This window comes from Perca flavescens, chromosome 4, assembly GCF_004354835.1.
Source record: "Perca flavescens isolate YP-PL-M2 chromosome 4, PFLA_1.0, whole genome shotgun sequence".
Classification (NCBI taxonomy): Eukaryota; Metazoa; Chordata; class Actinopteri; order Perciformes; family Percidae; genus Perca; species Perca flavescens.
Genome location: NC_041334.1, coordinates 26249476 through 26272113, shown reverse-complemented (window position 1 = coordinate 26272113; position 22638 = coordinate 26249476). Strand labels below are relative to the sequence as shown.

Below are 22638 nucleotides of genomic sequence, written 5' to 3'. Positions count from 1 at the left end.
TGGTCCATTCTTTGTTAAAGGTTATGAGGGGGAAAGAGCAAGTGACTCACCTTTTCTGACCGTAATGATACGTCCACTCCTTATTTGCATTTTCACAATGATTAAGCACACTAATGTAAATGTACTGCATACACACTGCACACACAGCAAGTTGCAGTTTTTATTTTTCATTTTGCTTTGCTACATGAGAGTATTTTCCCTGTACCTTTATACATTTGGAACATCTACTTCTAAGTTATTTCTCTCCTCTTTGTTTTTTTCTGGATCTTCCCAGAGTTAAACTTAAAAAGATGTAAGACCAAACTTTGCTGTCTTTGCATCTAAACTTTTAAATAGTTTACCCCTCACTAATAGCATATAATAGTATATAATATCATCAAATTATATTTTACATTTCTTCGCCTTTTCTTTAAGTGTTATTTCTGTTTTGTAAATTCTGATTTGTTGCTATTTCTATTTTTGTCATGTCTGTAGTGCAGTGTCATAGCTGCAGTGGGTTTTTATTTTACCAAATGAATCCTAAATACTGTTTCACACCTAATTATTGCCCTAAATCATTGACCTAAATCAACTAGGGGAAAAGCATGTTTTGAAGACTCCTGCTCCTGAATGCATCCATTCATGTGTTTCGTGGCAAAAAGCATAGCCTACAGTATTTATGTTTTCCTATAGGCTATTGATGTAAGAAAATGACGTTTAAAATGTGCATCTGCATCTTTCAAGGGGATTTCAAAGTTTGCATTGGGCTTCCAGGTTTTGTAAGTCCTGTGGCATCAGGCTGGGCTGGACCCTCCCAGATAAATCAGTGCCAGCGAAACAGTCGCTCCCGCCGCTGATTGGCTGCGCGCTGCGCTCCAATCACAGAGCTGTAGTGATTCCTCTCACAAGACCGGAGCGGGCGGCTTGTAAAGTTACGGCTCAGTAAAATATCAGAAAAGTGAATACACGAACAGGTTTTCACTACAGCGCGGATTTACTTCTTCATTTGAATACTAGAAGAAAGCGAAGGAAATAAATAAGAAAGGGAATCTGGATTAACTCAACAACGTTTCTAAATGGACTCTCTTGGATTGAAACCACCGAGAACCATTTATTATGAGACAAGGACACGCTTCTTATTAATGTGATGGCAATTTTTGTTTGAAACGTCACCATCTTGGGAATTTGAGTGAGGATGACCGCCCTCATGAGGAAGGTGCAACAAGTGCTGTGCGTCCTGCTGCCGTGCGCTCTCCAACTCTGCAGCGCACAGACACAAGGAGGTGGGCTCGAACAAACACACACACACACACACACACACACACACACACACACACACACACACACACACACTTTTCTGTCCAGAATCATCACTTTTTATACTCAACTATCCCAGAATATATAGAGCTGTTTACTCCAGGTGCTATAGGAAAACACCTGTCCTCCCTCATAAACCGCAGTCAACAGAACCTGTTCCGCACACGTAAAACTTGTTTGCTGTGAGTCACCTGCACCTCTCCCACGACTCTCTGTGTGCTTTATCATGTTTGTCTCAATTGTTTCAAGGCTTTGCGACAGAGGAGCCCAACCTTACACCGCCTGTTTACTGACAATCACAGTCAGCTCCTAAAGATCTTTCCTTTAAAATAGAAAGACTTTACCTCTGATAGCCTATGTCTATATCTCCATTTTCTCAGTGTGGTAGGAGAACTATGCAGATGTATTAGTTATTCCTAAGTAAAATTATTAATACCACAATATAACAATTCTCAAAAGTCCTGCTTTAGTGAGAGGCTGCAACTTTAGAAAAATGATAAACAGGGGGTGGCTTCTTGTTCACCCAGTTAGATCGTCCGCCCCATGTTGGTCTGTATCCTGCAGCGGCACGTGTTCGAATCCGACCTGCTGCCCTTTGCTGCGTGTCATCCCCCATCTCTCGCCCCCTTTCATGTCTATCCATTATCACTATATAATAAAGGGAAAAGCCCCCCAAAAAAATAATCTTAAAAAAAGAAGAAGATGAATAGCGGTTGAAGCTCTAGTGGCTAACTGTGACTCACAGTAAAAAAGTGCAATAGGTCTACTTCCCACTTTAATGAGGTGAATTGGAAATTAGATAGAACTCCTTAAGTGTGTCAAAATTGTACTAAACCAATACACTTAAGTAAATGTACTCAGTTACTTTCTACCACTCAGGGCAGTGACGTGTTTGAGGCCCAAGTGAGGTGTTGTTATTTGAATCACAGCAAGACTCTATGAACTTGTGCTCTTGTTGTGGTCACCTGGCTGGAAGGGAATCAAGTTTGAGAAAAACAATGTGAAGACGAGACGAGATCATCACGAGATGCCTCTGGCACCTCAACGAAACACTGAAAAGATAAAACCGCTTATATAATAAATACAGTGTATCACATGAGGCATTTGATTGTTTATTTGACATTTGAGAAGCATTGATGCAAACTTTTGTTCAGATTTACTGGTCAAGTCCTTGGAATTAAACTAAAGACATTTTCATGAATTTCAGAAGTATATTTTGATGTCAAAGTGTAATTTTCTTAGCCTAGAAATATAGATGCACCCTAGCGGCAGCAAATGTAATTTGCAACCAGGGCCAACATCTTGATGTGGGTCTGGCTTGTCAGGCTATCATTTTCTCTCATCAGAACTCTTCAGCCAGTTGTTGAACAGGATTTTGCGGTAACCAGGCAGTTATAAAAGAGTTTGCAGCTGTTATGTTGATGTATAAAGGTGGACCAGTACGCCAAACTTTGTATGAACATAACTGGCCATAATAGAATAATTAATGGTAATATAGTTTTGTCGTGTGTTGGGGGGCATTCAGGATGTTTTTGTTATGTTGTCATTTTATATCCATACTGCACTTTTCAGCAAGAAGCATGGGTTTGATTATTAAAAGAAGATGCTGTTGACACAAAGCACAAGAGTGACACACATTACACAAACATGTTCACGTTGGAAATAAACACAGGTATTTTTAATACTATTGTTGTGCCAACAGGAAGTGAGTTTTTATTCCATAAATATCCTCATGGCAAAACAGTGCATTATGTCAGTTTAATGTCTGAGATGTTAAATATGTAATGTATCAGAGGGGGCTCAGCTTGTAAGTGTACAGCACCTGAGTGTAAAATTTGATTTCATATCTTCCAAGAAAACAACAATAGGTGGTGCCTTTTTAAATTGCTTCTGTAGTTTTACAGGTGTGACTTCCAAATGGAACACCGATGTGTCCAAAAGCAAATATGCTGCTGCGCCTGTTGCCAAAGTATGATGTAAAGAAAATCTCTATGACGGCCTCAGTCTGTTCACTAAAGATTGAGCAGTCCTGCATGTGTTGGGGACACAGAAAATAAATCTTCCAGTTTATCTGTACACAACCTCTGGCTGTGAACTAGTGAAAGCACCACAGTAAGAAATAGTTCATGTGATCAGGTGTCTGTCTTTGTGTTTGCCTGTGTGTGTGAGTGTGTACAAGCTCACTTGTGAGGTATGCAGTAATCTTTTGCACATCATGTGCCAAGTTTCTGTTTACCTTTGTAAGTCATTGTCTTGACTGCTTTAATAAGCTTGTTTATCGCCTCCTCCCTCTTTTCTTTTCTTTCTCTCCCTCTCTTCTTTTTGAAACCCTGGTAGTAGACAAATGAAAATAGCAGCTGAACCTGATCCGTGTTGTGTTTTAAACATGTGTTAGGTTACACTTTAGTGCCGAGGACAATGAGACCATTTTGCTCTCAGTTTATGTGCTGTATATGATGGTTAGTGGTGGAATATGTAGGAAGGCAGAAATACTGCAGTGTCTGTAAAGAGTGAGGATACACAGTGTCAGTTCAGACTGATAGAGGCTGGCCACACATCTTGATGCACTACGACACTTGTTTTGCTCTTTCAAAATAGGGCCATTGTGTGCATGTGTGTGTGTTAATGCGTGTGTGTATGTGTATCTGTGTGTATTGACTCTAAACCCTCCACCCCATTCCTTTTTTCCCCATCATCTATCTGCCAACACTGAAAGTCCTCTTTTGACAGAGAAAACCCACTCAGCACTTCCACAGCTGCACCTTGTGCATTGTCTGTATGGTTGACATACCATTTTGTCACACAGTGTATTGCATGTGTGCACACCGGTTTGTCCCCCTCTATAGAGTGGGTTGTACTTGAACTGTATGCATACTGTACGTACTGTGGCGTGTGGAAGGTTCTTTAATGTACGTGTGCAGATGTTCATAAATATTTCTCAACAGGCAATTAAAGTCATGCACTGATAGCTTAACTAAAGTGGGGTAGATAAAGAGCTTCACCCTTGAGCAGCTCATAAACTGACATCAAATCCAATGAATGGCTTTTAATGAGCAAAGGTTTCTGAAAGCAAAGTAGTTATTGCAACTCATAACCCTGACAAGGAGCAAACTGGGGAATCTAATATATAGAAATGGCCCATGCATAGTTGTGAATGTTAAAGCAAGCTCATGTCCTGTGTCATTAAAATAGTACTATTGCCAGCAAGAAACTGATTTAAAAATAATATGGTCAAAATGGATACAGCAAAAGCCAAGATATCCCAACCAGTACCTCTATAGCTCAAGCTCCAAAAACACTTCTCTCAATGCAACTTATTAGTCTAGATGAGTCTTTTGTTAGGCTGCATTTGTGGTAGGCCTATATTGTAAAGACCTTAATTATGAGAAAGTTCTGACAGCTCTGATGTCTTCCAATGGTGAAAAGATAGACTGGTTGAAAATATCTGCAATGCAACCTTTGCTGGCATTTGCATCTAAATAATATATTAAAGGATTAGTTTGACATTTTGGCCGGGGGCAGTTACCAGGGTCTCCGCTGGTTGTTTGGCAACTGCGCATTGCCAAGAAATAGTGCTGCACATAACCCACCATTAAAACAGTGATCTGTCATTTTTATATTACAGGGTTTTGTACAATATATATAGTGTTTTGCTATATAGCAAAATACAATTTAATGCCAGAAGTTGGATTTTGTTACCCTCAGAGGATATTTCAAGAATCAAGTCGGACTTTTGAGAATAAACCAAACTACTAGATTTACATATAGTCTTCTACAAAATGCCTTGTGAAGGCCTATATGAACTCGTGAAATTATACTTCAGAATTGGTTTTAATAACAAGGAAATTCTTTCTCTTTTAGCGCATAAACACATTATGGTGATAAGTATTAGGACTTTGAAGAGATTGTGCCAAAAATTGCGTCTGTTCAGAAGGAGAAACCACACAAACTTGGAAGAGGTGGCCGTACTCCTGCAAACTGAAATAGCTTGTAATGGACAGATGCAAGGGTATCGATGGTTACACCTATACAGAGAGGATATGTTGTAGCCTATCACAAGACACAGTAAGACAATTGATCAAATTGTTTGATCCTGAAGGAGCGGCGCTCAGGCGAGCGCGGCACTCCAAGGATGTAACCCATATCTATGATGTTGCCTACATGGCTGCTGGCATGGTGGACAGTTGCTCTAATGTGATTAAGTATTTAAGGAGTTGAATTAATTCTCGTCATTTCAACTTTAATCTTGACATTTCGACATTATTCTTTCAAATGGTATTTCACCCTTATTCTCGCCATGTTGACTTTATTCTCAACATTTTGACTTTATTCTCGAAATGCAAAATAAATAAAATTCTCCGTCATAACTTAAAGGCTGAGTAATACTCCTCCTGATGAGTAAATTGATCTTAATGTGTAAAACCAGTGGAGAGCCTCTTTAAAAGGTCAGTTCACCCAAATCACACACAAACATATCTTCCACTTTCCACTAGTCACAATGACACAAAACCTGGACAGGAAATGTGTGTTTTTGTGATTTGAGTGAACTGACCCTTTAATATGATTTGGCACAGAGCCAGTTTCTGTGAACCCGATGTTCTCAGAAACACAATAAAGTGACTCTTATCAGGACTTTATGGGCCCATGCTCGCTGCATGCATCACACACGCACACGCACACGCACACGCACACGCACACGCACACGCACACACACACACACACACACACACACACACACACACACACAATCATTAGCCTTTCTTATGCCCTTGTTGATCCTGTTGTTCTACTGGGCTCTATCTTGACTCTGATGTCAGTAGAAGGAATGTGTTTTTGAGTGTGTTGAGCGTACATCATGTGTGTGACCTGTGCTCGAGGGTGGTTTAACAAAAACATTCCTAAGATCCTTACTGAGTACAACAAAATCAACAACCAGTCAACTCTCAAGAGTTGATGGTTGTTGTAAACTAAGGTTAAAGAGTTCACCAATGAAATTGAGGTGAATGGGATTTTATTTGTGTTGCTCAAAGAATTAGAAATTGTATCAACAAAATGTAGAAACAGTGTCCTAATTACTTTGGATAATTCACACACCTTGCTGTAAACACTTTTCATTGGAACCTTGGAACTTCTGTCTAAAGAAAAAAATAGTCCCTGAATGAAAACTGTTGACACTGTATTCTGTGGATTATCCAGAATAAATGTGACACTATTTCTGAAGCGATATGTTGCTGTTGATTTTAATTTTCCAATGCTTTGAGCCCTTTAAATGAAATTTCATACCACAAAATCTTGACGAATAAAACCAAAATTATCAACATGGTAGACAAAATGTGTTTTTAGATGGCAGGGAATGAGCAACATCTTTGTGAGTGCAGATTTACACTTAATGGACAAAAGAATTTCAATGCTTAAATGTTACAGCTGTATGATTGTTCAAAATTGGGGATTATTGTGCTTCTGTAAAAGCATCTGCTTTTCTGGGAAGGAGCCTGGTGGCAGCGATTTGCTCCCGTATACCCACAAGAGCATCGGTGCAGTCTGGAACTGATGTTGAGCCATAATGCCCGGCTCACAGTTTGATTTCCAATTCATCCTCAAGGTGTTGAATGGGTGCAGGCCAGTCAATCTCTTCCACACCAAACTAGAGAAACCATTTCTTTATGGATCTTACTTTGTGCAAGGGGTCATTGTCATGTTGAATCAGATCTCCCCGCTAACTGCCACTGTTGTAAGCACATTATTATTTGAAATATCCTTGTATGCTGAAGCTTTAAAATTCCCTAGTGGAACTGAGATATTGTGTTTGTCACAATGTGGACATTGCACAAGTTCCTGTTTGTATTTTTAGGCAAAGTATTGACATTGAGCTCAATGGTCATGTTTAATTATCTGTCCTCTCTGTCCTTCCCTTTCTCTTATTTTCTCTCTGCTGCTTCTCTCCTGTCTGACATTTGAATAGCAAAGCAGACTTCAAGTGACGCTGAATGGCTAAACTCCCACAGACCATAAACAAGGCCTTGTATGTTTGCCTCAGAGAAGGAAATGCCCTGTGTACAATCCTTAGCTTGTTTCACACTGTTACAGTACATTCATTGATATTGTGCGAGCAGAACACAGTGTTTTTTAGTAAGATGCATAAAACAGTCCTTATAAGGGCTTACGCTGTTCCCTTGTAAATGATTTACAGCAACAGAATATGCATAGTTTTATTTGTATTGTGATACCATTGCAGGAACATCAGTTAAATTCTTTCTTTCTGCCATTTGTGGTACTATACTCTTTCCTTTCCATTGGGTAAAGATGCACATACTATAACGATACTGTAAAATTGTCTGTAAAATGCAATGTGTGAAAGAATGTTTGTTAAAGGATAAAGCTGCTGCTATTCAATATTTTTTGTTATTGACAACAAATCCCATGAAAAGACCAAGTACTGACCTTATCTAGACATGAAGCGAGCCATACAATGTACTGTGTTGTTCCAAGGCTGGATTTTTCGTTATTAGCTTGGTTACAAATGTCAATGGGATTTTGACTTTTACTGCTGAAACAGAACTCAGAAGTTCCAGTTTCACTTTGACTCTCTATATACTTTCATTTAAAAAAGGCCACATAATTTCCCAAAATTGCTGGCCACTATAGTTTTTTTCTAAACAATACTTAAACAGGAGTAAATAGTGATTTTTTTAGGAACTATTTTCAGCCGGGATTAACACACATTTTGGTGCTCTACTGAGTATTTACAGCAGCAGGAATGTTTGTACAGCAGTAGAGGAATAAGCTACCATGTTTTGGATACGATGTGAAAAGGATCAATTAATTGTTGTTTTTGGTATTTACATGAGATTTGTTCACAATAAGAAAAATATGAAATATCACCAGACCTATCCTTTAAATATGTGTATCTAATCTAAACACATTAACATTAACAAGAGTTAATTCTTCACTTTTCCAGTGGTTGTATGTTCCGGCACCCACAATGGTCTGAGCACGACAGGAAATTCAGAGGTCCAGTACAACTTGATGAAAGAGATGTACACCGGCTGTGAGATTGTGATGGGCAATCTTGAAATTACCATGATGGAGCACACCAGAGACTTCTCCTTCCTGCAGGTGAGGCTTTGAACACATGGAGGCATCACATATAGAGAGCTAGTCTCGCTTTGCCAGACCTTCCTCCACAGCACTGAGGGTCTGGCTAGTCCACAGAGTATTCCGGGATGGGAGAAAAACATGATCTGGTTCATTGGCATTTCTTTAAACCAATCACAATCGTCATGGGTGGCGCTAAGTACCGGACACATGGGAAGGAACTTTTTTTGGTGGAACACGTGTATGTTCAAAAGTTGTGCAACAGAAAACTCAGATTGGACAGGTAGTCTAGCTAGCTGTCTCAATTTACCCTGCAGAGATCTGTGGAGCAGTTAATCATAGTCCTCACAAATCGACTGGAGTTTAAAATTACAATACAAAGAAAGAGGAAGGTAACTGACATCCGGCCGAAAAGAGTGAAATCCGGCAGAACTTCCATCCAGCGGCATATGTGTCACTGAGAAAAACTGCATGGTAACCAGTCTAGACAAGGATATGGATTTACTTGATGCCAAAAACAATGCCACATCTGAACTGTTTATCACCCTCTGTAGTGGATGATGTCTCTGTCTCAAATTCACAATGAGCTCATTTAAGTCCCCCTCCCTTTCTAAATCAGTCACTGCACTACCGTCATGGTGACCGGCAACACATGCAAAACACACCTTGCTGCCAGGTTGTGACTCTGATTACTATGACTAGTAAAATCAGAGGCTACCAGTAGGAGTTTTTTCCTCAACTCCTGTATGTTATTTCATTTCTCTTCCTCATTTTGTTTTTTAACCCTTCAGTCTATCAGGGAGGTGACAGGCTACATCCTTTTAGCCGTCAATGAGTTCAGCCGTCTGCCTCTGGACAGCCTGCGTGTCATCAGAGGTACCACGCTGTATGAGGACCAATACGCTTTGGCTGTGATGCTCAACTACCAGAAGGACGGACAGCATGGCCTTCAAGAACTGGGCCTGACACACCTCACAGGTACACAAGAAGTCAGTCGGTTAGTGTGTTTAAGTGTGGGAGGCTGGCGTGAAGCAGATAAGGCTGTGACACTCAGTTGGAACTCCCACACCCACACAGTGCAGCCACACCTTCACAGTACCTGTCGTCAGTGTGTGTAGTCACAGTGATGTGAAGCCCCTGGAATGTCTCAACTGCCAGTGTAACATGAGCTCCAGCACATTATACTGAGTTTGTACGAGCCGTAGTAATCAGCGAATGGCAGAGCTCGATAGGATGAGTCATGGGCCCGTTGGGGCTTGCTTTGCTAATTGTCTCTCCCCGTTTAAATGTTTGTGTGCTGCCCACAGAGATACTGGAAGGAGGAGTCAAGATCATCCAGAATAAGTACCTGAGCTACGCCCCGCAGGTGAACTGGCAGGACATAGTGAAGGATGGAACAACTCATATTATGTTCGAAGGCAATGGGCATGAAAGTGAGTGGGAAGGATGATTATTACATATATGAGCATCGATTACCTTCCATTTTAATGTCAGACTTTTGTTATGGTCTGGTTTAAAAATTCCAAAATGCATCTACTAATAAGACCTTTATATCTTAGAGCCTTGTAACGAAGCATGTGGAGACCTTCCATGTTGGGGTCCAGGAAATGACGCTTGCCAGATCCGTGAGTGACATCAGTATGCCTTTATTTCTCATGCATCAACTCTGTTCTGTTATGCGGTGGTTCCCAAAAATGCATTGTTGCATTTTTTATTGTACATTTTTACCACATTGAAAAATGTTAAGTTTTCACGCATCAAAACAGAAGAAATAAGAAATCAACACTGAAATCACCATATTAAAAAACATATTAAATAATGAGTTATCATAGTTACACACAAATCCATGCAGTAACATAGCTTAAAACTGCAAATTTCTGTTTTTCTAAGGCCTGTATTATTCTACTTATTATTAATGTCAGTCCATATATGCCACATATCGTACATTGATCACATTAGATTTGTTGGGTCATTGAAAATACACATAGCTGGAAAAAGGTTGCACCTGTATATGAGCGTTGTATGATTGGGCATGGACGATAAAATTGCTATGAAGGGGTGAAATGGTTTAATTTAGTTTAGTAGTTTGGAACCACTGCTGCAATAGATTAACAAATTAACATGCTCTCAATTCTCTTTCAGTGACAAAGACTGTGTGCGCCCCTCAGTGTAACAGCCGATGCTTTGGTAGAAACCCGAGCGACTGTTGTCACAGTGAGTGTGCCGGAGGCTGCTCTGGAGCCCTGGATACAGACTGCTTTGTGAGTCTGCTGCTTCAATAGGCTTTTTAACACAGAGGATATTTTGACGTTTCACAGTGGAAGAGCACAGGTGTGAATATTAAAATTAATGATAGCTGAATTCCATTCAGCTTCTTCAGTTTCAGGGTCCTGGTATTCTTGACACTGGCTGTCACACTGTCACGGCTAACTGTGAGACTTGAATAGAACAGAGCCATCGTTAATGTTATTAGACACACCTGTGCTTTTCCTACTTTGACAAGTCAAGATGCCTGCTGTGAAAAAGGTCTATCATAGACATAAACACACAAAACATATCTATAAGCTGTGCGGATGACTGTGCTGTCTGTATGTGACGTTTTACAGGCTTGCAGGAACTTCAACAACTCCGGTGCCTGTGTGCCTCTGTGTCCCCAGACCATCATCTACAACAAGCACACATTCAAAATGGAGCCCAACCCCAATGCCAAGTACCAGTATGGCTCCATCTGTGTGGCCCAGTGCCCCAGTGAGTCACACGCCGCCTTATATGTTCACACAGACTCACAGTTATATACCGTTGCTGTTCTCCCAATTGCAGCAATGCAGTTTTTATTTTTATACAAAATTTTGTTCAACATTCAAAGCTTTTTCTAAAGCAGCAGTTGCAACACTGTCATAAAATAGGCTACGTCTTGTATCTTAATCTGCTCATGTATATTTGTCTGCTTTAGTGTTGTTTAAAGTCCCCTTCGAGACACTTTTTTACAGTATGTAAAAATATTTTTTTTGTTTAACTTGGTTTTCCCACATCAAAAGTAAAAAGAAAAAAACTCCAAGAAGATGCTGGAAGCGTATTTATTCTTTGTCCCTCATTGAGAAATTCTGGATCAGGCCTCGAGCCCCGCCCACTTCCGCTGATCACGCCAGGTGGAGACCATATAGTTTATGGTTGAGCCTCGTTTGGTGACTACATTCTAGAATCTACCTTACGTTGACCGGTAAAACTTCAGGAATTGCAAGATGGCTAGAAATCTTTTTTTGAGATTCAACCATAAGCCTACATGTTTGAGATTCAGGCCGGGTTGGAGCCCTGCGGGTGTAAAGCCATCTCCGCAAGCTTGCGATCTGCAATCTGTCCCAAACCCAGTCAGACCCAGATTCAGATGAGGAGTCTGTTATGGACAAAAAACGGCAACTAGCAGATGTATCAGAAGTGTAGTTAGCATTTCGTATTTGTTTTTGTTGTTTGTTACCTAACTGGCAGTGGCTGACGCAGCTATGATGACAGATGACAGTGGTTTTGCTCTCTGTAGTGACAGTCCGCTCTGCACTGGGGGTTTCAGGCTTTTAGACAGCAGTAGGCTTACGGATTAGTGACGTACCAAATCAAGCTTGCCCAAACTATGTTTGAATCTCAGATTCCAAGGAAGTGTAAAGACATTCCCCTTCAGTAAAGTAATGTAAAAAACACCTCAACAAACAAAGAAACTTGTCATGAGTCAAGGTCAGACTTTTAGTGGATATAAACATACAAAAAACACTGTTGAGTGAAGATGGACTTTATGTCTCTTATTTGAGGCTGTATTTTTTTTTTTTTACAGCTAACTTTGTGGTGGATGGCAGCTCATGTGTGAGCAATTGCCCGTCTGATAAAATGGAGGTGGAGAAAAACGGAGTGAAAAGTTGTGAACACTGTGGAGGCCTCTGTCCTAAAGGTATTTAAGACAATTCAATAGCTCCTTCACAATTTATTGAGGGCACTTGTTGTAGGCAACTGAGAAACAAGCTAAGCTAACAGTGCCCCACTCTGGTCAGCAGTGGTTTTATCCTTTACAATGTACTGTATATACAGTATACTCTGTTGCAAGTAAAATTTCTGCATCTTGCATTTTATATTATATGTGTAAACAGCATGTATAGCTGGTCGAGGTGGAACTGAGTTCTCCAAATGTATTTAATTTTATTGGCAGATCATATGTTTTGTATGTAAAATCTTGATCCGTAAAGTAACTTTAGCTGTCAAAGTAATTACAGTAGAGTAAACAGTCTAATCATGTGTCTCAAAATTAGAAGAACAGTATATGAGTAAATGTTCTCAGGTACTTCCCAGCACTGCTGGTTCATTCTACCTGACTTTATATGTTCTTGACCTTTTCTTCCTCCTCTTCTTCATCTTCCTCGCAGCTTGCCATGGCACAGGAAGTCCAACCAGACAGACTGTAGATGCTCTTAACATTGACAGTTTCATAAACTGCACTAAGATCACGGGCAGTCTGCACTTCCTGGTGACTGGGATTAAAGGGTAAACTGATACCAGTTGTAGTTTATAAGATACAACAGAGCTGTTACTGTATTTAATCAGTGCTTTGTGGATGCCTTTTGCAATAGGTCTTTATTTTTTTATCTTGTTTTTCTCTGTTGAAAGTGATGAGTACAACAATGTACCAGCCCTCGATCCAGAGAAACTGAAAGTATTCAACACTGTGAGGGAGATTACAGGTGTGTGCGTCTGTTTAAACTGTCAGCGTACTTTGCTTTTCATGTCACGTCACAGTGTTTGCAGACTGGTTAAAGCCTCTGTAACGGAATGTCTTTATTTTCAGATATCCTCAGTATACAGTCGTGGCCTAAAAACATGTCTGACCTGTCAGTCTTCTCCAACCTCCAAACAATTCAGGGCAGAACACTTCACAAGTGAGCAGTAGTTGTTTTTTTCTCTTTTTGTTGTAACATTGTTTTTGTGTCTCTGGTTGACTAAGGTTGCCCTACTATCATGTTGTTCACTGCATTGCAGACTTTAACCTTCACTGGCATGAATCTGATTGTCTTGTATCTCTTTGTTCCCTTGTTGTACCTCAATTTTATCCCATGTAGAGCAGTGAGTTCTAAAAGGTACAGTAAATATTTCACATGCCCGCCTGTAGTCGCCTCTTCATGCACAACCTATTATATATTATTCTTACAGGGCATATTCAGTACTGGGATTGTGTGAGTTGGTGGTGGGTGCAAATCTTTAATGAGTTCACATGGTTTTCTTGCATGCTCTTCATGATGAAAATTGATTAGTATTTTGCTGCAAATTATGGAAGAAAGGCCATAAGGACTTTAACCTCATAGGCAACTTAATTCCTTACTGTTAAATGTAATCACTTCTGACTACTTACATAATGTTGAAATTTAAATACCACGGAGTTTATATTCAGTTGTGCAATTTAAGACATGATATTAGAGGTATTATTGTTTTTAAGGTTCACAGATTAATCCAGAAATATAAGTGTCCACTGAATTCAAGTCAAGAAAATAAATCAAGTTTCTCAAATCGGATTGGTGTAATTCAAACTCAAACACTCAGGATACCAAGAATAAGCAATCAAGCTTGAATAAAATCAGACCTGTGTCCGATCAGTTTATGTCATTGATACTTGCATTGAAATTATCCAATAGAAGTTCACATGAGTAGGTGGAAACCCTGGACACTTGAATATTTTTGAATTGTGAATTTTGTCTGTGTGAATTTGTGAACATTAAACCTTAATCTGTTTTTGAAATTGCAAAACTTTTAATAACCTTCTAAAAAAGGACTTCAACCCTCACATATTCAGAATGCTTGTTTTTAAAGTAAAATACTCAGTTGCCCATTACAATTTAAATTATAAAGATCTTTCTTTCCTTCCATAGTATTTTAAACAAAATCACAACTATTCATTTCTTACACAACATTTATTCACTACTTACAATTTCAGGGGCTACTCTCTTCTGGTGATGAAGATCCCCTCTTTGACCACTCTGGGGTTACGCTCGCTGCAAAAAATAAACGACGGCGGCGTCTACATCACAGGAAACAAGAAGCTTTGCTACTATGACACTGTTAACTGGACACGTATCATGACCAGCAGCTCTCGCCAGCAGCGACGCCAGAAGAACATCGACCTCAAGGAGAACAGACCAGTAAATCAGTGTGGTGAGTGAGGGTCCAAATGATCCTCCCTCACTGCGGGAGAATCATTTTTAACCATCTCCCTTGTCTGTGTTTATGATGATGATGATAAAGTATTTTTGTTGTTGTATCTGCAGTTATTGAGGGCCATGTATGTGACCCCCTGTGTTCTTCTGATGGCTGCTGGGGCCCGAGGCCAAACCAGTGTCTGTCTTGTAAGAAATACAGCAGGGGAGGTACGTGCGTGCCAGACTGCATGTTCTTAACTGGGTGAGTCTTCACAAAAAAAGAATACTATGAGTAATAATATTTACAGTGTTTGCCTTTAATGTGAGTAATGTTTGCTGTGGCGTATCTGTATCCAAGTGTTTCAATCTTATCTGCAGTCTATTGAAATATTTTACTTCTCTCTGAATGTAGGGAGAGGCGGGAGTTTGCTACTCAATCAGGAGAGTGTATGCAATGCCACGCTGAGTGTAAGGTCCAGGAGGGGAAGCAGACCTGTACAGGCCCGGTATGATTTTCTTTATTCAGTGACTTGGGACTTGTCAAACAACAGTCTCAATAGCTGCACTGCTTTACAGTCATTTTTACAAAACACGGTTCAAGGTTCTTTATTAGTCATGTGCACAACAATAACAGAAGTAGGCATTGACAATGAAAATCTTAGGCCTGAAGCACCTTCAACAATGATAATTAAATAACTAAAAAATAAAATCATGCAAGTTAAGATATAAGGCTAAAATAAATGAAGTAATATAATCTGTGTAGACTGTGTAGAGAGAGAGAGAGAGAGAGAGAGAGAGAGAGAGAGAGAGAGAGAGAGATGAAAACAGTTCTTAAGTAAAAGTATATAAAGATAAAGTGAGGGTTTAAAGGTAAAATGATGCTCCAATCTCACGAATTGTGTTGTAATAACATTGTGTGTGTTGCTGCCACCTAGTGGCATAATTATACTCCATAGTGCCACTGACTTTGAACCATTTCTGTCTGCTTTGCCGTTGTCTGTCAACTACTGAACTGTCTGAACTATCCCTTTGTCTGTTAAGGGAGCAGATCAGTGTGTAGCATGTGCCAGGTTTCAGGACGGTCCACACTGTGTCTCCTCGTGTCCTGAGGGCGTAATGGGAGGGGACGAGGTCATCTTTAAATACTCCAACAAGCAAGGCAGTTGTGAAACATGCCACATCAACTGCACCCAAGGGTAAGATACGATGAGTAGAGCTCTCGCTGTGTGTATTCATACGCAGGTTTGTGTTTTTTTTTCAAACGTACCTCTTTTCTGTGTTTTGTGTGTAGGTGCTATGGCCCAGGAATTGGAGACTGTGTGGGATCATCTCGGTACATTTCTGGGTACGTTGCTCCTCTCAATCTGACATATTTTAAAAGGTTTAGACATTTGACTCATTATCAAGTCATGTGCCATCTTTTCTTCCTATTCATCTGTCATCAGACAAGCGACCACAGCCATCGTACTGGGAGTGATTGTCGTCCTCTTCGCTTCATTCTCTGTTTTTGCGCTGACTATTCTGTACCGCCGAGGCCTCGCCATCCGTCGCAAGCGAGCCATGAGGAGATACATGGAGAGTGGAGAGGTCAGTCAGAGTCTGACGTCTTCGCAATGCTTGTATGCTTCAGTTAAAGTTTGTTTTAAACACATGATCTGTGTGCCTGCAGAATTTTGAGCCTCTGGATCCTGGAGAGAAAGGGTCTAAAGTCCACGCTCGGATCTTAAAGCCCACAGAGCTGCGTAAGATCAAGCTGCTGGGTAATGGAGCGTTTGGATCAGTCCATAAGGTAGCTGTGATTGTGGCAGTTGTCTATACAAACCTCCTCTTGCACATTTGATATTCATTTAACAAACTATACATCTTTCTCTGTTTCTTACTTCACAGGGCATTTGGATCCCTGAGGGCGATACAGTGAAGCTTCCTGTGGCCATAAAGACTATTCATGATCGCTCCGGACGGCAGACCTTCTATGACCTGACAGAAGTAAGGAAATTACTTAAAGGAACATATCTTTTGTGTGTCTACTCACCAGGCTTGAAAGGTGGCTCTGAAAGATGTATAGCTTGCTACTTTGCATAGTCACCTTGGGTTCACAGAAGTTCCCAGAGTCATGCAAAAAAAAAGAAGAAATATGCCAAAACTTATCTAAGAAACATCTGAAATAACTCCTGCAGCACTTCTCTGCTGTTCTGGGCTGATAATTTTCCACAAAATAGCTCTATTTATTAGCTTTATTTATTAAGATTAGGATTATTTATTTTCAATATATTGAACATACAGAAAAGTCTTAAATTGCAGGGGCTTGAGAAATGTAAGATGTTTATATGGACATTTTAATGTTTAATATTTCCCCTCACTGTGGAATCTTCACCTCCATTAAGAAGCAATGAAGAACTGAATATTTGATACTTCAAAGATTTTCAGTAAAGTACACCATTAAAACCTAAATCAAAGGTTGACTTTTCTATTAAAGATTCATAATGATTTACTCTAAATGTTCACTGCAGCACATGATGACCATTGGAAGCATGGACCACATTAACGTTGTCAGGACCCTGGGTATCTGTCCCGGTAACAGCCTGCAGCTCGTCACCCAGCTCAGCAGTCAGGGCTCCCTGCTGGAGCATGTCAGGAACAGCAAAAACAAACTGAGCCCGCAAAGGCTGCTCAACTGGTGTGTTCAAATTGCAAAGGTAAAGGACCAACCTTCACCGTTGGTGTCTGTAGGCTGTATTTTAAAACCACTGTTTGGTTTATTCCACTGATATCCCAAGCGCTTAAAGGTATTGTTGTCCTTTCTCATCAGGGTATGTATTACCTGGAGGAGAACAGAATGATCCACAGGAACCTCGCTGCGAGAAATGTGCTCCTGAAGAATAATTACACCGCCCAGATCTCAGACTATGGCATTGCAGACCTACTTTACCCTGATGACAAGAAGTGCTTTTACAATGAGGTCAAGGTCCGTAGCTTTGCAGAAAAGATACGATACTCTACTAGTAATAGGATTGAAGTTCATTAAAAGAGCCTTTGAATTAATTTATTTTTTCACACTGCTGCTGTTTACTCACATTAACTGAACACCTATTTAGTTTCCACTAAAGTAATCAATAGAGACATTCTCTGTTTACGTCTTTAGACACAAATCAAATGGATGGCCTTAGAGAGCATCATGTTTCGCAGACACACACATCAGAGCGATGTCTGGAGTTACGGTGAGTTTTAAAACAGCTTACAAGTACCAGTTTGGGTTAATATTGAGTGTTTATTAAAACAGTAGTGCAGGTATGGATGTTTCAGCTGCACTGAATCTGTGACCTTCATTTAGGTGTGACGGTATGGGAGATGATGTCCTATGGGGCAGAGCCGTATACTACGATGCGTCCACAGGACGTTCCTGATCTGCTGGAAAAGGGCGAGCGTCTGTCCCAGCCTCAAATTTGCACCATTGATGTCTACATGGTCATGGTTAAGTGTGAGTGCCTGTCTTCTAATCTTCTTTTACATCTGGGCAGCAGGCTCTCCATCACTTTGATTCAGACTGAAATACCTCAACAACTATTGGATGGATTCAGATTGACATTCATGGTCCCCATTTAGTAAAATGTCTTGAATATTAGTTGGCTTGCCATGAAATCTGGTCAATCACTGGACATTCATATTCCCCTCAGGATGAAATGTAAAAACTTAAGTGATCTTTTTTTCATCTAGTGCCATTATCAGGTCAAAATTGTATTTGTCCAATACTTTGGTTTATGACCACATTCTTGCAAAACTAATGACTTCCAGTTTTGACTTTGTGTTTAGAGCAAATGTTAGCATGCTAAGACGCAAAACATTATACCTGCTTAACAGCATGTTAACATTGTCTTCATGAGCATATTAGCATGGTGACATTAGCATTTAACTTAAAGCATCGCTGTGCCTTAGTACAGCCTCACAGAGCTGCATGGCTGCAGACTTGTTTATACATTTTAATTAGTTTCAGATGTTCTTTATTGTGCTCTAGATCCATAGAAATGAGTGGCAAACTATAGCTCTTAATTTTAATTTCCAGGTTGGATGATTGATGAGAATGTCCGCCCAACATTCAAAGAGCTGGCGAATGAATTTACCAGAATGGCCAGAGACCCGCCTCGCTACCTGGTGATCAAAGTAAGAAAGGCTGTGTTTATCAGTAGCCACCATAGCACTTGTTTTTTTAGTTGTTTTTTTTTACTGTAAACAGAATATTCTGTGTACTGTGGCGCTTCAGTAGAAGCGTACATGCATGCAATATGCTAATTTATGTCTCACCTCTTTCCACCAGGAGGACTGCAGCCAACAGGACTCAGCCCCAGATGAACTGGCCCAGCGGAGTGCAGACCTGGATGACCTGGCTGATCTAGACATTGAGCTGATGGACAAGGAGGAGGAGGAGGTGGTAGATGGTATGACTCCAGCCCCCCACTACTTGTCTCAGCCCAGAAGCTTTAGTCGCCTCTCCAGGATGGACACGCACAGAGTAAGAGACGCCTCTTCCTGACAATTTTATGGCCAGTTAATATCTGGAAATGTCTTTTCTGTCACCTCCTGGATTTAAATCTCACTCCTGTCTTTTCTTGTATAGGTGGTTATTACTTCATCAAACCTGGCTGGATACCTGCCTATGACCCCAGGTGTTGACAACCCAGGACAGGTAGCTAAAAGCGCTTTTGCTGGGTTAAGCCACTTTGTATATAAACTGTTTTGTATTTTTGTATGTACATTCAGTATAACTGAGCATAATTAAGACAAACAATTGAAAGATATCAACATCCTCCTACATCATATTCCTACTTTTGCCATTTCACTAATGCAGGTCTGTTTGCGTTGTCTTATGTAGGCCATGTGGCAGTCGCGCTCTCGACTAAACTCGGCCCGCACTGTGTCTGAGAGCTCGGAGGGCTGCGGCACAGCAGTGGAGCTGGAGATGAGTGAGGACTTTTCCCTGACAGGGAGCCTGAAGAGACGACGTCAACGTGAGGACAGCGCTTACATGTCACAGAGGGACAGCTTGTCCGGCGGACCACCAGAGACTCCATCACCAGATATGGAGGAAGAGGACCAGAATGGATATGTGCTTCCTGGAGACAGCCCAGAGAGAGGTGATAGCATCATTCATATTTGCTGTAAATTGAAATAATACTGTCAACAATCTTTCCTGGAAAATGGGTCTACATGCCTGGTTAGTTCTGCTGCGTCACAACCACCATTTTATGGACTGGATACAAAACAGCCAGGTTAATACTATTTTCCTCATAGGTCCTACCTAGTCTCGCTTTGCCAGACCTTCCTCCACAGCACTGTGGAGGATGGTCTGACTAGTCCACACAGCATTCCGGGATGGGAGAAAAACGTGCTCTGGTTCATTGGCATTTCTTTAAACCAATCACAATCGTCATGGGTGGCACTAAGCACCGGGAAAAGCCACGGTGCCGCTGCAAAATAGCCTCGGGAAGGAACTTGTTTTGGTGGAACATGTGTACGTTCAAAAGTTGTTTTAGAACGTACAGAAAACTCAGATTGGACAGATAGTCTAGCTAGTTGTCTGGATTTACCCTGCAGAGATCTGAGGAGCAGTTAATCATAGTCCTCATAAATCGACCGGAGTTTAGTTTAGTTTTTCAACACAAACAAAACGAAAGGTAACGGACATTTGGCTGAAAAGAGTGAAATCCGGCGGAATTTCCAACGGCAACGGAGCAAACCTGGAAGTGGAGTGTCATGGATATAGACTAGGTCCTACCTAACACATTATTCTAAGGCTAAACTCACATTTTTCTTTTTTTTCAGATACCCTACTTTCCTCTCGAGCCGCTCCTGGCAGGGTGGGCAAGTCTCATTTGTCGGGCCTCCTCATTGACCCAGATGAGGAAGAATATGAGTACATGAACAAGCAGACATGTCTGACAGCTGTCTCGCCCAGGCACAGCAGCCACTGGCCGAAGCAGAACAATAAGCGCACCTCCTCTGTATCGTCAGCAGTGACAGCATGCTCTGGTGACACCACATCATCTGTGGAGGTCCGGGGAGGTCACACAAGGAGCAATTACTACTCTGATTCAGAGCAGCAGGAATCTAATGAAGTTGAATATGAATACATGGACATCAGGGGTGGGAAAGATGAATGCCCTCCAGTGCCTGACCCTCCTCCGACTCCTACACCAGCGAGGATGGGCAGAGAGGTGGAGGAGGAGGAGGAGGAGGAGCAGGAGGAGGAAGAAGAGGAAGAAGAGGAGGAATATGTGGACGACAGTAACTACCATTACACAAACAGACAGCCGAAGCTGCGTCAAGCTCTTCGAGACAGGAAGGAGCTGAAGATAGAAGGAGGGGACGAAGGTGAGGCGTATGAGTATGAGGACATGGACTCCTTTGCTGCCCTGCGGCCTGGAGATGCTGTGGTGTACCACAACCTGCAGAGGGAGGGGGCAGTAGGGGGCACAGAGGCACATCGATCTGGCTTTGAGCCCTATGTAAAAGTGCGAGCTGGAGTCGGGGAACCTGCAGCTGGCGACAGAGCTTTTGACAATCCAGACTACTGGCACAGCAGGATGTATCTGAAGCCCAAAGCAGTGCCTACATGAGGAACATTTTAAATCTCACAAACTTTCCTCTGAGACATATTCATGAAGGACCTGAAACAGGAAATGCAATCAAAGCCTTGTTAAAGGTGCAATATGTAATATTGTGTGTAATACTGGCAGCTAGCGGTTAAAATAGTTACTGCACTACCAATTCAAAATACTGGAGAGTCGTCTCCCTCGCCCCCTCCTGCCCAGACTCGAAGTTCATGGGGGTTGCCAGGCTGAGACCGCAGCATTCACAACAATGTAAATGCAGACATTACTCCACAGCACAGCGGGAACTAACGTTAGATGCTAGTCTCACATAGCCAGACATTACTCCACAGCACAGCCGAGTAGCTAACGTTAGATGCTGGCTATATTGACAGTCATAAAAGCCCGTGCTCACGTGGAGCTCTGTAACCAACTAACAGACACACTTTTTCGGCTTAAAATTACAGTATGAACCGCTAAAAACACAACAACCTCACTGTTCTCTCGCCACGCCAGTCAGGCACACTTCCTCGGCTTAGAATTACAATACGAAACGCTAAAAATACCACTACCTTGCCGACGGAACACACTTCATTGGCTTAGAATTACGGCAACAATCGCTATACACACTGCAAACTCATAGTCCTCTCTTTCCGATTTACAGCCCCCCTCTCGTGGCTTAAAATAACTCACCGCTGTCGGCTCCAGCCGCTGAAGAGGCTACACGCTGTAAACAGCCATGGGCTGCATGCCTGGTCCTCCGGTAACGTTAACAGTTAGCAGGGTTAGCATGGCGGCGTTAGCCAGGACCAGTCGGGATCACTTTACTGGCCTATGTCTCATTGTTTTTTGCGAGTAACCAACTCGGTTACTCTAGCTATATAATTCAATGTGAGTACACAAATGTTGAAATGACAAAAAATGCCCATCCCTAGTAGCTGTGATAAATTAGCGTGGAGCTAATGCTTACCGGTTCAGGAGAAAATAAGCCAACTCTGCGTCCTTTTGGGCTCTAAACTGTCTCCATCTTTCAAATACATCTCCAATATTTACCAGGGGGTTGTTACGTCTCTGGTCACGCAACTGTTAGAAACATGCTGTTTTCTTTTTTTTTATGTCATGTAGAATCTATCTCCGTTGATCCTGTTGGTTTGTTTGCTGCTTTCATGGCTGTACTAACGTTACAGCTGTAGCGCGCTGGGTTTACGTTTTTACAGGTATATCTGGCAACCCGGCCTGCCTGTCAAACTGGGCCGTTGATAACAACCCACAGATCAAAACATAAACAGAAATTCCGTCACGGAATGTAAATTTCAAAAAGAAAAATATTGAAATTAGCATTGTTGTCAGAAAAGATAGTATTTCAGTTTAACATGTTTCCTTAATATCTGATGAGGCATTGGTGTCATTTTTGGATTTATTACAGTACAAATATTACATATTGGACCTTTAATAATGTAGCCTAGGACACCCAGCATGTGTGACTTTTTTACACA

At 41.2% G+C, this 22638-nt stretch overlaps 1 protein-coding gene across 1 annotated transcript; it reads left to right on the top strand.

Annotated features, from left to right (window-relative positions):
• Positions 1 to 1219: 1219 nt before the first annotated feature.
• On the top strand, positions 1220 to 21310 carry erbb3a (erb-b2 receptor tyrosine kinase 3a). Its single transcript, XM_028575559.1, has 28 exons — positions 1220 to 1262; positions 8255 to 8412; positions 9183 to 9369; positions 9699 to 9824; positions 9951 to 10016; positions 10534 to 10652; positions 10998 to 11139; positions 12215 to 12328; positions 12798 to 12915; positions 13039 to 13112; positions 13217 to 13307; positions 14357 to 14574; positions 14688 to 14820; positions 14971 to 15064; positions 15600 to 15754; positions 15850 to 15903; positions 16004 to 16145; positions 16228 to 16347; positions 16446 to 16544; positions 17069 to 17254; positions 17368 to 17523; positions 17701 to 17776; positions 17890 to 18036; positions 18619 to 18716; positions 18871 to 19065; positions 19171 to 19239; positions 19426 to 19687; positions 20376 to 21310. Exons 2-28 carry the CDS (start codon positions 8323 to 8325, stop codon positions 21167 to 21169), a joined length of 4125 nt encoding a protein of 1374 aa, XP_028431360.1. The 5' UTR covers positions 1220 to 1262; positions 8255 to 8322; the 3' UTR covers positions 21170 to 21310.
• Positions 21311 to 22638: the final 1328 nt, after the last annotated feature.

Coding starts and splice junctions, on each gene's coding strand:
- erbb3a (XM_028575559.1), top strand. CDS start 8,323: ATGAAAGAGATGTACACCGGCTGTGAGATTGTGATGGGCAATCTTGAA. Junction 12,329..12,797: donor TGGAGGCCTCTGTCCTAAAG/GTATTTAAGACA, acceptor TCTTCCTCGCAG/CTTGCCATGGCACAGGAAGT. Junction 15,904..16,003: donor TCATCTCGGTACATTTCTGG/GTACGTTGCTCC, acceptor ATCTGTCATCAG/ACAAGCGACCACAGCCATCG.